This window comes from Schistocerca cancellata, chromosome 8 (genome assembly GCF_023864275.1).
Source record: "Schistocerca cancellata isolate TAMUIC-IGC-003103 chromosome 8, iqSchCanc2.1, whole genome shotgun sequence".
In the NCBI taxonomy this organism is placed as follows: Eukaryota; Metazoa; Arthropoda; class Insecta; order Orthoptera; family Acrididae; genus Schistocerca; species Schistocerca cancellata.
The window spans coordinates 106,129,678-106,143,750 of NC_064633.1; the positions used below are offsets into that span (position 1 = coordinate 106,129,678).

The window sequence follows — 14,073 nt, forward strand, 5'->3', positions numbered from 1 at the left end:
GCTCAGTCTGGATGGAGGGAATGGGATCCTGGGTAACAGCTTTGTAGGTTGAGGTGTCGGAGAGTTGACGCAGTCCTTCTGCCACATACTCCACACGGTCAAGTACGACAGTTGTGGAGCCTTTGTCCGCCGGGAGGATGACAATAGAGCGGTCTATTTTCAGCTCCTTAATGGCACGGGATTCAGCTGGGGTGATGTTGGGGGTTGTTGGGATGTTCTTCAAGAAGGACTGGGAGGCAACACAGGATGTGAGGAATTCCTGAAATGTCTGCAAGGGATGGTTTTGGGGGAGGGGAGGAGGATCCCTTTGAGAAGGCAGTCGGAACTGTTCTAGACAGGGTTCAACACTGGGTCTAGTATTTGGGGGCTGTGTTTGGGTAGTGAAGTGGTATTTCCAGTTGAGGTTCCGGGTGAATGAGAGGAGATCTTTAACCAGGGCAGTGTGGTTGAATTTAGGCGTGGGGCTAAAGGTTAAGCCTTTTGACAGAACAGATGTCTCTGGAGGAGAGAGGGATCTGGATGAGAGGTTTAGGACTGAATTGGGACTGGCGATATTTTTGTGCCATTGGCTATCTTTCTCTGCCACAAGAAAAAAATTTTTTTGGGACATTTTTGCGGCACGCGCGATCTTTTTTGCGACACGCGCGATCTTTTTTGCGGCACGCGCGATTTTTTTGCGGCACGCGCGATTTTTTTGCGGCACGCGCGATCTTTTTTGCGGCACGCGCGATCTTTTTTGCGGCACGCGCGATCGGTTTTGCGGTACGCGCGATCTTTTTTGCGGTACGCGCGATATCTTTTGCAGCACGCGCGATCCTTTTTTCGCCACTTGCTATCTCTGTTTTTGAGCAACGTGTGTTCTTTTCCCCTGATCTGGACATACTTGCTTGGTCTGGTCAACTTTTTCCGTATTTTTCTTATTTAGTGGTCTTCCTTTGGTATTGAACATTACCAACACAATTTCTTTCTTTCTCGTCCTTCCCTCCGCATTTTATTCCTTCTTATGATTACTATTTCAATTTTAGTTATTTAATTTCCCTACCCACCAGTTACCCACTATGTACCCTAATCCTATACCACATTATTTACATTTATTCCGGAAACATGCATTCACCGTAGCCAAATTGCAATCCCACATACTTTTCCTCCGGTCCTGCTTAACCTTTGGAATTACCCCTAAAGGGCTTACCTTAAAAGTCCCCATCTCCGGGTGCAATTCCTCCTTCCACCAGTCTCTCCTGGACTTCCAGAACCTTCAATCCTTAGCCCTTACCCAACTTGTCCTGAATCTCTACACTACTTCATGTAACCACCACTCCCAACAGCTCCTATCTCTCTTCAAAGTCCTCCACCTCTCAAACCCTTGCTTGGAGAACACACTCAAGAACATCATCCTAGAAGCCAGCTGCAAACTTGAGTTCCATGCCACACAACACCTGAAAAAACTATCCACAGTGCTAGTGCAACATCTAAGAAGTGGGGTCCCTCTCCCTATCCCTCACAAACACCAACCACAACAGAACCTTCAACAAACCCCCCTCATAGCCAACAAACCTAGCCTAGCCACCCTACTCAATCTCCCCATCCCAGCACATACCCCACACAGACCAAATCTCAACTATAACCACAGTCAAATGCCACATATCGCCAGTCCCAATTCAGTCCTAAACCTCTCATCCAGATCCCTCTCTCCTCCAGAGACATCTGTTCTGTCAAAAGGCTTAACCTTTAGCCCCACGCCTAAATTCAACCACACTGCCCTGGTTAAAGATCTCCTCTCATTCACCCGGAACCTCAACTGGAAATACCACTTCACTACCCAAACACAGCCCCCAAATACTAGACCCAGTGTTGAACCCTGTCTAGAACAGTTCCGACTGCCTTCTCAAAGGGATCCTCCTCCCCTCCCCCAAAACCATCCCTTGCAGACATTTCAGGAATTCCTCACATCCTGTGTTGCCTCCCAGTCCTTCTTGAAGAACATCCCAACAACCCCCAACATCACCCCAGCTGAATCCCGTGCCATTAAGGAGCTGAAAATAGACCGCTCTATTGTCATCCTCCCGGCGGACAAAGGCTCCACAACTGTCGTACTTGACCGTGTGGAGTATGTGGCAGAAGGACTGCGTCAACTCTCCGACACCTCAACCTACAAAGCTGTTACCCAGGATCCCATTCCCTCCATCCAGACTGAGCTGCAAAAAATCCTAAGAATCCAAGGTCCCTCACAAGGCCTCACAACGGCTTCCATAGAATTACTCACTCCACCTGAGCCACGTACTCCTACCTTCTACCTATTACCCAAAATCCACAAAGAGAACCATCCTGGCCGTCCCATTGTAGCAGGCTTCAAAGCCCCAACCGAATGTATCTCAGCTCTGGTAGACCAGCACCTCCAACCTATCACCCGCAGACTCCCATCCTACATCAAAGACACAAACCATTTCCTAGAACGCCTCAAATCCATTCCCACTCCTCTCCCACCTGAAACCTTTCTTGTCACCATAGATGCTACATCCCTTTACACAAACATCCCACATACCCATGGTCTCTCTGCCCTTGAGCACTACCTCTCCCAACGCCCACCCGAAGATCTTCCAAAAACCTCGTTCCTCATCACACTTACCAACTTCATCCTCACCCATAATTACTTCACTTTTGAAGGCCAGACCTACAAACAAATCAGGGGAACGGCCATGGGAACCAGGATGGCTCCGTCCTATGCCAACCTCTTCATGGGCCGCATGGAGGAGGCTTTCCTGAAGACCCAACAGCTGCTTCCCCTGGCCTGGTATAGGTTTATAGATGACATCTTTGTGGTCTGGACTCATGGTGAAGAAACACTTCTTAATTTCCTCCATAACCTCAACTCCTTTTCGAATCTGAATTTCACCTGGTCCTTCTCCAAAACCCAAGCCACCTTCCTGGATGTTGACCTTCATCTTGTTGAAGCTCACATCCACACCTCTGTCCATATCAAACCCACAAACAAACAACAGTACCTTCACTTTGATAGCTGCCATCCATTCCACATCAAACGCTCCCTTCCCTACAGCCTAGGTATTCGTGGCAAACGTATCTGCTCCAGTGACGAATCCCTCAACAATTACACCAATAACCTGACCAGTGCTTTCCTCTCCCGCAACTATCCTGCAGACCTTGTCCACAAACAGATCTCTCGAGCAATACATTCCTCCCCGTCCAACAACAATGTTCCTACCCCCAGACCACACAGAAGCATCCCCCTTGTCACCCAATATTATCCTGGCCTCGAAAACATCAACAAATTACTCCGCCAGGGATATGATTTTCTCAAGTCAACCCCTGAAATGAGGTCATCCCTTGACAAAATTCTCCCCACACCACCCAGAGTTTCCTTTCGTCGACCCCCTAACCTCCGTAACATCCTTGTTAAACCCTACAATATTCCCAGACTACCTTCTCTACCCAGCGGTTCCTACCCCTGTAACCGACCCCGCTGCAAAACCTGCCCCATGCATCCCCCCACAACCACTTACTCCAGCCCCGCTACTGGTAAAACGTACACAATTCAAGGCAGGGCCACATGTGAAACTACACATGTCATTTATCAACTGACATGCCTGCACTGCACAGCCTTTTACATCGGCATGACAACAACTAAACTAGCTGAGCGCATGAACGGACACAGACGAACTGTCCGCCTAGGAGATGCCCAATACCCAGTAGCGGAGCATGCCCTGCAGCATAATTCTAGGGACCTAGGAACCTGCTACACCGTATGTGCCATTTGGCTTCTCCCACCCAACACCAGTCCCTCTGAACTGCGGAGATGGGAACTTGCACTCCAACACATCCTTTCATCCCGCCATCCCCCTGGACTGAACCTACGTTAAACAACCTCACTCCCATTTACTCTTCAGTCTTCTCCTCTTTCCCTTTCCTCTTAGCCATTCACGCATCTTTTCATCCTGCATAGTTGTGTTTATCTTTATACTATATACCTCTTTACTTCTGTATGCATCCTCTTTGGTTTGAAGCTGGCACAGTACTTACAGTAGAATATCTTTGGCTTCCCTCTGACAACCATGCCTCCATCCTTGCTACCCTCCCTATTTTCCTTTCCCTGTTGCTTCATAACCTGGGTTGTGAGTAACTGAATCTCCTTTCCCTTCTTCCCTTTCTTTCCCCTCTCTCCTCCCTGATGAAGGAACATTTGTTCCGAAAGCTAGGAACATAAATTTTCGGTTTTGTTTTGTTTTGTGTGCATCTATCGGCTGTACTGAGCTGAGGTAAGTACTGGCCAGCCCCTCTATCTCTTTGTTAGTATTTGTTTCACATCTCTATATGAGATTTTCCATTAATCATCAAAATACAATTACAAACCTTTTCAACTACCATCTGCACTGCACCTCTGATACAGCTGAATTATGCCCCTCTAAATTGTGTGGTACCATCACCAACATTTTTTTTTTTTTTTTTTTGAAGCAATACGAATTTGCAGATAGCCACAAAACTGTTTCAAATGGCTCTGAGCACTATGAGACTTAACATCTGAGGTCATCAGTCCCCTAGAACTTAGAACTACCAAAACCTAACTAACCTAAGGACATCACACACACCCATGCCTGATGCAGGATTCGAACCTGCAACCGTAGTGCTCGTGCGCTTCCAGACTGAAGCGCCTAGAACTGCTCGGCCACACCGGCCAGCCAAATTACTGTTTTTAATGCCCCATGTCCTAATGGTGTTTTCAATCTATTTCAGCCAAATTGCTGTTTTTAATGCCCTGTGCCCTAATGGTTTTTCCAATCTATTTCACAACTGTACCTTCAAGCATCAGATGCCTGCATAAGTCTAATTCACCTGTATCCAATTGTTTATTTCTCGTATCCACACTTTGAGAGGAAGTGATTTAATTTAGTTACAGAATGATTTAATTTAATTACAGAACAAAAGCTGCTGTAAAAAGAAAATTAAAGGAAGTACTAAACAATAGTTTGACAAGTAATATTGCACAATACCTGGATGCTCAACACCATAAAAATACTGAAGAACAGAATTTCTATTGCGTAATTCTACTTTGGAGCTAGATGGTGCATTTGTGTTCATGAACACACGTACAAGCATGTGCTTATGTTCTGGAGCACACTCTGCTACAAGATGAAATACTCGGCTCCTCAGACCTGAAACATATCGCAAGTCACAAATTCAAAAAGAGAAATAAAGTTAGTTTTCAACAATTTTATGTGATTACCTCAAATCTAGTGCATGAAAGAATGTCAGCACACTGAACAATGTGGAGATGAAAGAAAAAAAGACTAACCTTGATGTCCACTAGCATACAAATACTGTATAATCAATACTGACACTTGGAAAGCTCTGGTAGAATGTAAATTCTTTAGGAGTAAAGGAGACGACTCACTAAAAAGCACAAGTGTTTGTCACCGAAAGGCGCACCCAAAAAAGAAAGAAAACTTGCTAGCTCTAAGAACGAATACTTTCTCTAGCTAGAGTGCACGCGCGCGAGTGTGTGTGTGTGTGTGTGTGTGTGTGGGGGGGGGGGGGGGGGGGGTGCGTGTGTAAGGGGTGTGAGTGTGTGTGTGTGTGTGGGGGGGGGGGGGGCGTGTGTAAGGGGTGTGCATGTGTGTGGAAGGGGATGGTAATTTTTCTTTTTGTACTCTAACTTGAGAAAGCATTCATTCCAAAAGTTAGAAAGTTATCTTTCACTTTTATGTATGCCTGTTGACGACTCAATGCTTCTGCTTTTTGGCAGGTGGTCTCCTTTACTCCTAAAGTATTCAGAATCAATCTCAAGGCTATTAAGACAGTGAAAGTGGGAGGTTGTATGCATAGTTTGTTGAACATATAAAATGGTTAACTTATATGCAAAACACATACATGTATAAGGGGCATTGAAATGAAACCTAATCACTACTGTGAACGGTAAATATTTTATTAACTCAAAAATGCAGTTATACACAGTACACATACTAAAAAATAGTCATAAAAACTGTTGGGACATTTATCCCATTGCGACACTCGCCAGTCAATTGAATCCTTGAAGAAGCTGGTAGACTGCTGTCAGATCCAGGTCTGGACCCAGTCACACACTTCGTCATCCGTTGCGAATCGATGTCCACAAATCACTTGTTTTAGAGGTCCAAACACATGAAAGTCACACGGTGAAAGGTCGAGACTGTATGATGGATGTTGCAGCATTTCCCACCAAAACTACTGCAATGTTGTCTTCACCACATTGGCTGTCTGTGGGCAGGCATTATCATGGCCAATGGACAACGAGCCTCGGCGTTTCGACTTGATGGCACGTCTAAGGTTCTGTAAAGTGGCTTGATAAAGCTGGGCATTGATGGTGGTTCCCCATTCCAGGAACTTGACAAGCAGTGAGCCCTTGTGGTCAAAAAAGGACATCATGACCCTACCAGAAATGCTGTGCAAGGCCTTTGATTTCTTGGAGGTGGTGAAGTCACATGTTTCCACTGGCTGCTCTGACACTTGCTTTCTGGTTCAAAATGGTGATACCATGTTTCGTCACCTGTGACAATATGTGACAGAAAGCCGTATTCCTCCTCAATTGGTAGGGAACCCACTGCGCACAGATTTTTCAAAAATTCAAGTGTTGATGCATTACAGTGTGAGTGGTGTCTACACTAATACACAATAACCAATGGATCTCGTTCACGGTGATTCTGCAGTTGTCCAAGACTAAAGCATTCACTTCCGCAACCAATTCCGGTGTGATGACACAATGAGCCTGTCCAGGACAAGCATAGTCTTCCAGTGACTCGCGCCCATCAAGGGATTGTTTGCGCCATTCCACAACACTTGAATGACTCTGACTGTACTCACCGTACACAGCCTTCATTTGCTGATACATTTCGCAGCCTCCAACTCCCTCCACCACCAAAAATCGAATCACTCATTGTTGCTGCTTACTCGCCTGCATGTTTGGTAGTGGACGATAACTTGGATGGCGTGAAACCATACTGGCGCTATGCGACATCAAACGGTGGGCACGTGTCAGTCCCTATACCAATAGATGGCGCCACTATACCCGCAGTTATGTGGTGCCACCTTACATGTAAGGCAAAGGTAGATGCACTGACCAGGTTTCATTTGGATGAACCTTATATTTCATTTATACATTTTTCCAGACAGTAATTTGTTAGATTACAGAGTTAAACTGACTGATTATTTTGCGTTATTACTTAAAATTACCTGACTTTAAGAAAGACAAGATTACCTGGATCTTTGAGGGTATTTTGTGATCTGTGTAGTTGAAATACTTTATTAACATAGTTAAGTAAAGTGATATTTAATGCATTTTCGTACATTACTGTTTTGTTGCATAAGAGATGATTATTATTTGAGGTGAGGGGCACTCAACATCATGGTCATCAGCAACCTGACGAAAGGTCAGCATGCCAATCTCACGGGTGGGGACGAAGGTTGTCCCCACATGTGGAGCAGTTGATAATGCATTACAATCTGCCTCCCTTCCCCACCAATTTAGGGATCCTCCAGATGATGTTCACCATGCCTGTGGTTGATCTGAGCAACTCCAGTTTGTTTACCATCACCTGAAACTATTCAGTGTCGCACTGACGCATGATGCGTCTGTCAGAGAATGAGATGATGGCATGCAACGGGATCGGACAACACCATCCCGACATGCATCCTTGGCTGCTTTGTCGGCCATGTCATTTCCCAGTATCCTGATGTGGCCAGGTACCCATCCTTGCCACAGTGTTGGAGCTGCTGTAAGGAGTCACGGATGAGCTGAATCAACTAATCTACTGGATACATTTGGTGAAATGCTGTAGTGCAGTAAGCATGTCAGAACAGGCAAGAAACCTTGTATAGTGATGTCTGTGAATCCTCTCCAGTGCCGTATAATTCCACAACATAATTTGTAAATTGTTCTGGAAGACACACTTTGAAAACTCTATCAGGGAAAACAGCAGAACAACTGAACACATTCTCTTGCTGGGCTCCATCTGTACAAACGATGACAAAACTGTGGTATGTATTTAAAATGGACGAAACAAAGTTGTAGAAACGTAAACTGGAGTAAACTTTTCTTGTACCACGTCAAGCTTAAAATCACTTTGGGCCTCTGAAGACACCAATGCGGCAGCAACATGTTCCATGCCTGGCTGTGTATTTTGAGGTCTGATAGTTCCAAATCCTTGAGACAGTCAGTAGTTCGTGTCCCAAATGGCTTGGTCACATGCGTCCGATTACTGAATACCCGTGCTAAGTTGGGTTGGAACGATGCACTAAATGCCAGTGACTGAAGTGATGCCGAGATTTTCAGTGCTTGTAGAGCCAAATTGATATGTCGCCAAATTCAGAGCGGTGATCCACCAGCCTCTGCACACAGACTCTGAACTTGGCTGGTCCGAAAGGCACCCGGTTATATATGGATGCTCTCATGGTGGACGTCTCCTAACATCTTGAAGTAGGAAACTGGGATGGTCGATTGACCATGCTGCCCTATAAAACTGCAGGAGGCAGGACCTGTCAGCTCCCCATGCTTTTCTGCTAAGGCATTTCAAAATAATCAATGACTGGACACCCTCTGTTCAGTCTTTCAGGTATGGCAGCCAAGTTAATTCGGAATCAAATAATAAACCCAAAAGCACACCGTTTCCTAAAAACAATGGGTAAAACATCAAAGAGCTCAGTTAAAATTGACATGTGTAGTCTTCTCTGATGAGAATTGAAAACTATTTGCCCTGGCTCAAGTCTACAGTTGTAGCTGCCTCATAATCATTGTAAGATCAAAGTACGAGTAGAGGTTTGTGAAGTTGTCCACAAACAAAGAGCATTTGCCAGAGCTCCTGGCTGTGAAGGAAATGCTATTGATAGCAATGGCAAACAATGTGACACTGAGTACACTGTCTTGGTGGAGCCCATTCACTTGAACATAGCAAACATAGCAGTCAGACAAGGCATTGCCAACATGGTATCGAAATCACTGGTCCTTGAGAAAGTATTGGATAAGTGGCAGATGCCCATTTAGACACCTTTCATGAAGTTGGCAAAGAACATTGTACCTCCAAGTAGTGTCATATGCCTTTTTGAGGTCAAAAAACCACACAAACCAAATCGTTTCAGCCTAAGAAGAACTCCTGTATCGCCATCTCCAGCAGTAGAATTCAGTTATCAAGTATGGAACAATAGTGCCTGAAACTGCACTGGGAGAGGCTCAGGTGAGCTTGGGATTCAAGCAGCCAGACGAAGTGGCAGCTGGCCATGGGTTCAAGAGTCTTACCCATATAACTGGTAAGGACTACACTCAGTTAACTGTTAGGGCACTATGGTCCTAGTCTGCTTTCCATCAATGAATTAACCCTTTCAGTCAGGGCGTCCTCATATAAGGACATACTAAATAAATGCTTAGTACATTAAAATTCGTTAAATTTTACCATTTGTGATTACTGTCCCCATATTGTCACAAGCAGACAGTTTATTTGAGAACAGTGTCAACATCTCCTGGCAATCTGTGGTACCACAAAACCAAACTGAATGTGCACAGTCATATGGACACTTCCCAGTAAACTTTGTACCATCCATCAGCCAGTTAATATCTTCTGAGTTTAGGTAAAAAAATTTATTTGAGCATAGAAAGGTGAAAATTAAAGGTGTCTTTCAGAACGAAACTTAAGTGAAATATTTATAACTTTATACGTGCCTCCAAATGAGGACACTGTGATTGAAAGGTTGTAATAGTATAGAAATTTAGGACATTATTTTACTGTCATTTTAGTCATCTTACAGTGATTTCCAAATGTCCCAGGTCCAAGATAGATGAAGGCCACTTAAAAAATAAGTTATAGAGCTTCTTAATTCATCTGAGACTGACGATCTATCCAATGATCCGGGCGATAATTTTGAACAAGAGGACAACAAAGGAGGTAATGTTAGATGTTTTATATCATATGACATATTGTAAGCTGAGTAGCCAAGACATAAAGCCCACTAACTGCATGATAAATAAGACCGAGATAATCACAAAACCTTCGTCCCATCCAAACGACAATACACTGGCAGCTAGAATGTTATTGTTGCATGAGAATTTGTTACAGCACAGCCAACCTAAAGCTGAATAACAAAAATATCCATTTTAATCATAGCAGACTGAAAGGTAGCTTTGAATATGCAGATTGGTAAGTCTGATGTCTGTTCACGTATGCTGCATCCGGAAATGGCAGGGCGACAGCCATGCCTATTGAGCATTTAATGGGCTATGCACCCGAAGCCAACATGCCGTTAGGTGCTTTTGAAACGGAACACGATTTTCAACAGCCATTTTCGATGGTTCATAGCCAGTTTTGCAACCTGAAACATAATCCATCATTTATGCACTGGAAAAATCTATGTGACTGTGTGCCCACCTCAAAATTGACATAAAATGAATTTAGCAGCTTTTTCATCTGTGCTACTCAAATGTACTTTTTTATAAAGTTTTCTTTCTGTATTATCATTTTTATTATAAGTTCTAAAGATCCCCTTATCAGCAGAATGCAAAACAATGATGACAATGAACAAGACCATCCTGAAACAGATATTGTGCCTGAAACTGATGTGATGGACGTTGTTGATCTAGAGTGGCATCATCATAATTTTGGACAATTAACACCTAAAAAAGATATATGGTGGAGGAAAAGAGGACTCACTCATATCCCCGTTTATCAAATAGTACAAATGTTACTCTGAGACAGTGGATAACCTTGAGAGTCCCTACCAATCTTTAAAAAAAATTGTCACTGGTGTTCTTGTGCAGAAATGCGTGGAATACACAAATATTTATGCAGCTGACAGAAGTTTAGGTAATTTTGCTCCTATGAAAGCAAAAGAAATACTTTCACTTATAGGAATTGACATTCTGACACGAAATTTGAAGTGTCCCACGATTAGATGTTACAGGGAGCTGCAGCTATGTATTTCCCAAATAGGAGACACTGTGTCAGTTAATCTTTTCCTAATACCGAGACAGAACTTCCACTGAGATGACATAACAAGTGATCCTGATAAAAATGATCGATTTTGGATAGTCAGACCAATATACAATTCAAACCGATATACAATTCCATAAGAGAATGGTTGCTGAGTTTACCAACAGAAGAACATCTTAGTGACGATGAGCAAATGGTGCCTTTCAAGGGGTCATTGAATGTAAAACAGTATGTTAAGAGCAAACCGAAACCATGGACAAGAAAAATAGTTGCACTCTGTGGAACAAGCAGTCAAATGTTTAATTTTATAATATATGAAGGCTCGACGACAGAACTTGATCCAGCAATGTTAAAACCATTTTGGTCTTGGTGCATCACTAGTGGTGAAATTCGCAGAAACAATCAAACAAATGTGCTTTTCATTTTTGATGATTATTTCTCAAATTATAGTCTCCTGCAGTACTTGAGAAATAAGAATATGTACACAATATGTACGGTGTGCCAAAATTGCTTCAAGAACCCACCATTTTCGAGTGAAAAGACTTGAAGAAACATGGTAGAGGCTCTGCTGAGGAACTTGTAACGACGACGCTGTACTATTGTACAATAAGTAAAATTTTTTTTCCATCTGATTTTTCGATAAATTAGTGTAATTGATGTTCTGATTTCATTTCTTTTTTGTTTCATGCCATTGTGTTAAGAAAACTGTAAACAATTTTCAATGTGAATATTAATGTTTATGTCAAATGTCAAGCAATACTGTAATAGAATTGAAATATAACAAATGTTGAGACTGTTGTAAGATGTTTAAAATTGTAACTGTGCGTCTGGTCCATACGTAGGCAATGTGTTAGGATATGTAGAATGCAAAACCTCGGGTGAATACCCTGTCTGTAAGGGTGCAGTAAAAGGTGGATGGCAGGCGAGCGCGGGAAAATGCGCACGGCACTGTACGGCACAATGGGCTCAGCAGTAGTAGTTGGAGTTTGGCATTGGTCTGAGCAACACCTTCTGGAGCGAGAAGGCTCTCCTGGAAGACGTAGTTTCACTGAGCCTCGGGTATGCCATTCCAAATCTCACATAGCATGGCAAAATTCCATAGGCACTAAATGGAAAAGCATTGCGACGCTAAGAAGAATTAAAGTGCCGATACATCAAGAGCCATAGCTGTGGTTGTATGTGTGCTCTGTGCCTCGCCATCTCGCCGCTCGCTAACTGCCGCATCAATACAAGCAGGTTGAAACTTTCAGTACTGTATTCGTATGGACCACAGAGTGAACTGTTTAATAATAACCTAAATTTTACCAGAACTTTCCCCTCACTTAATTAATCCTCCCAACTAACCTAGACAGGGTCCTTTCCAAATGTTGTGCAATCCGAGTGTCCCGAAATGAAAAATTGAATTTTGTGTTAAGAATAATTACTTGTAGACCTAGCTATGTTAGAATGGTGTTTAAAGAACTGTTTTGTTAATGAACCAGCAAATGAATAACGAAGGTCTAATGAAGTTGAAAGATAACTTTAATATTGATATAGTAATGAAGCTTAATTATTTCGAGACAGGTATAAAGGTATTTAAATGAGCAGTAAATAAGATAAAAAGAGAAGTAACTCATATACTGGAAATCTTGAACGCATAATAATTTCAGTAATCAATTTTTTAAATACAGTGATCATAACAGTTTCAGGGTCCCCCCCCTTTTTTTATTCATTTGAATTCTGAAGTATTCTAAATTGCTTTGACCAGCAAAAGTTAAAATAAATATAAAAGTCAAAATTTATCAGTGTTTTATCTTTATCAAAACTGACATTTTGTGTGCGTCACGAAAGTGCTATTGCTAGGGTAACCTATGCCCGATTTTAATCAGATTAATAGACAGTAGAAAGTTTGGTAGTATACATTATAGTGTAGTGTTATGTATTCATGGTTTTTCCATATCAGTACAGAACGTGAAACTATCAGTTCAATAGATTTTCTGGTTCTAAAATTCTACTATATTATGCAGTGTTACTACGTGTTGTTTTGCACAAATACATACCAACTTGTACAGGGAAGAAACACAGTTAATGCCTAATTAGGCTGGCGACCGTATTATTATCAAATTGGTAGCATTTTCAGTGTAGCTTTTGGTCCATCCTGACGTGTAATTGCATTTTGAACTTACTTGACGCACCATTGTTATTACAGAGTGGATGTAAGTCTGATTTGCCACCATTCAGGTACACGCGGTCGATATCTATATAAAAATCCTTTCTCATAAGGTGAACCCCGCTCACTTACCATAGTACAGGCTTTAATGAGTATTGTGTGCCCCACGCGTGCGCGTTACAAACTGACAAGTAAAGATGGAGAAGTTATAGTAACAAAATGGTATGACAATAAGCCAGAGGTAAAGGCTTCAAATTTTCTGGGAACTGGAAACAAAAATGTGTGTAAAAGGTGGGATGAAACTGAAAAGAAATGTATCAAAATCGACCAGCCAGAAGTTTTTCAAGTTTATGGTCAATATATGGGAGGGGTCGCAAGATGGATTTTCTGATCACAATTTATCGCACATTCATCAGATCGCAAAAGTGGTTGCTTTGCGTGTTTGCTCATGCAACTGATATTGCATGTGTAAATTCATGGATTGAGTACAAGAAAAAAAGCATCAGACTTAAGTGTTCCTAAAAATAAGACCCTTGATTTGCTTCACTTTGAGGCAACTGTGGCCAAAGTACTGACAAAAATAGATAAGCCGGCTGTCAGGAAAAGAGGGCGCCCTGCTAGTGAGTGTCTGGTGCCATCTCCAAGCACTTCAAAATGAGCCAATGCAGTAGCTCGTCCAGAAGCTGATGTTCATTTGGACAACATTGGGCATCTTCCAGTGGCCAGTGACAAAAAATCATTTGACAGCTGCAAGAAATGGGTTGCAAAGGCAAAACCAAATTTTATTGTGTAAAATGTAACATTCACTTATGTCTGGACAGAAAAAAAAGTTTCTTTGATTGTCATTCTTCATAAGTGTCAAACCATAGTTTATGTATATAATCACTAAGTAAGCTTTGTGTAATTTATGTATTTTGCTGAAATAAAATAAAATACTTTCACTTTTCAAATTATACTGCACCC

At 42.5% G+C, this 14,073-nt stretch overlaps 1 protein-coding gene across 1 annotated transcript in view; it reads right to left on the reverse strand.

The window, feature by feature from the left end:
• Nucleotides 1–14,073, reverse strand: part of LOC126094617 (E3 ubiquitin-protein ligase SHPRH) — a 275,624-nt gene that overhangs the window by 202,231 nt on the left and 59,320 nt on the right. Inside the window, exon 3 of the mRNA XM_049909097.1 lies at nucleotides 5,004–5,165. Coding sequence (XP_049765054.1) covers nucleotides 5,004–5,165 — 162 coding nt within the window. The remainder of the gene's footprint in view (nucleotides 1–5,003; nucleotides 5,166–14,073) is intronic.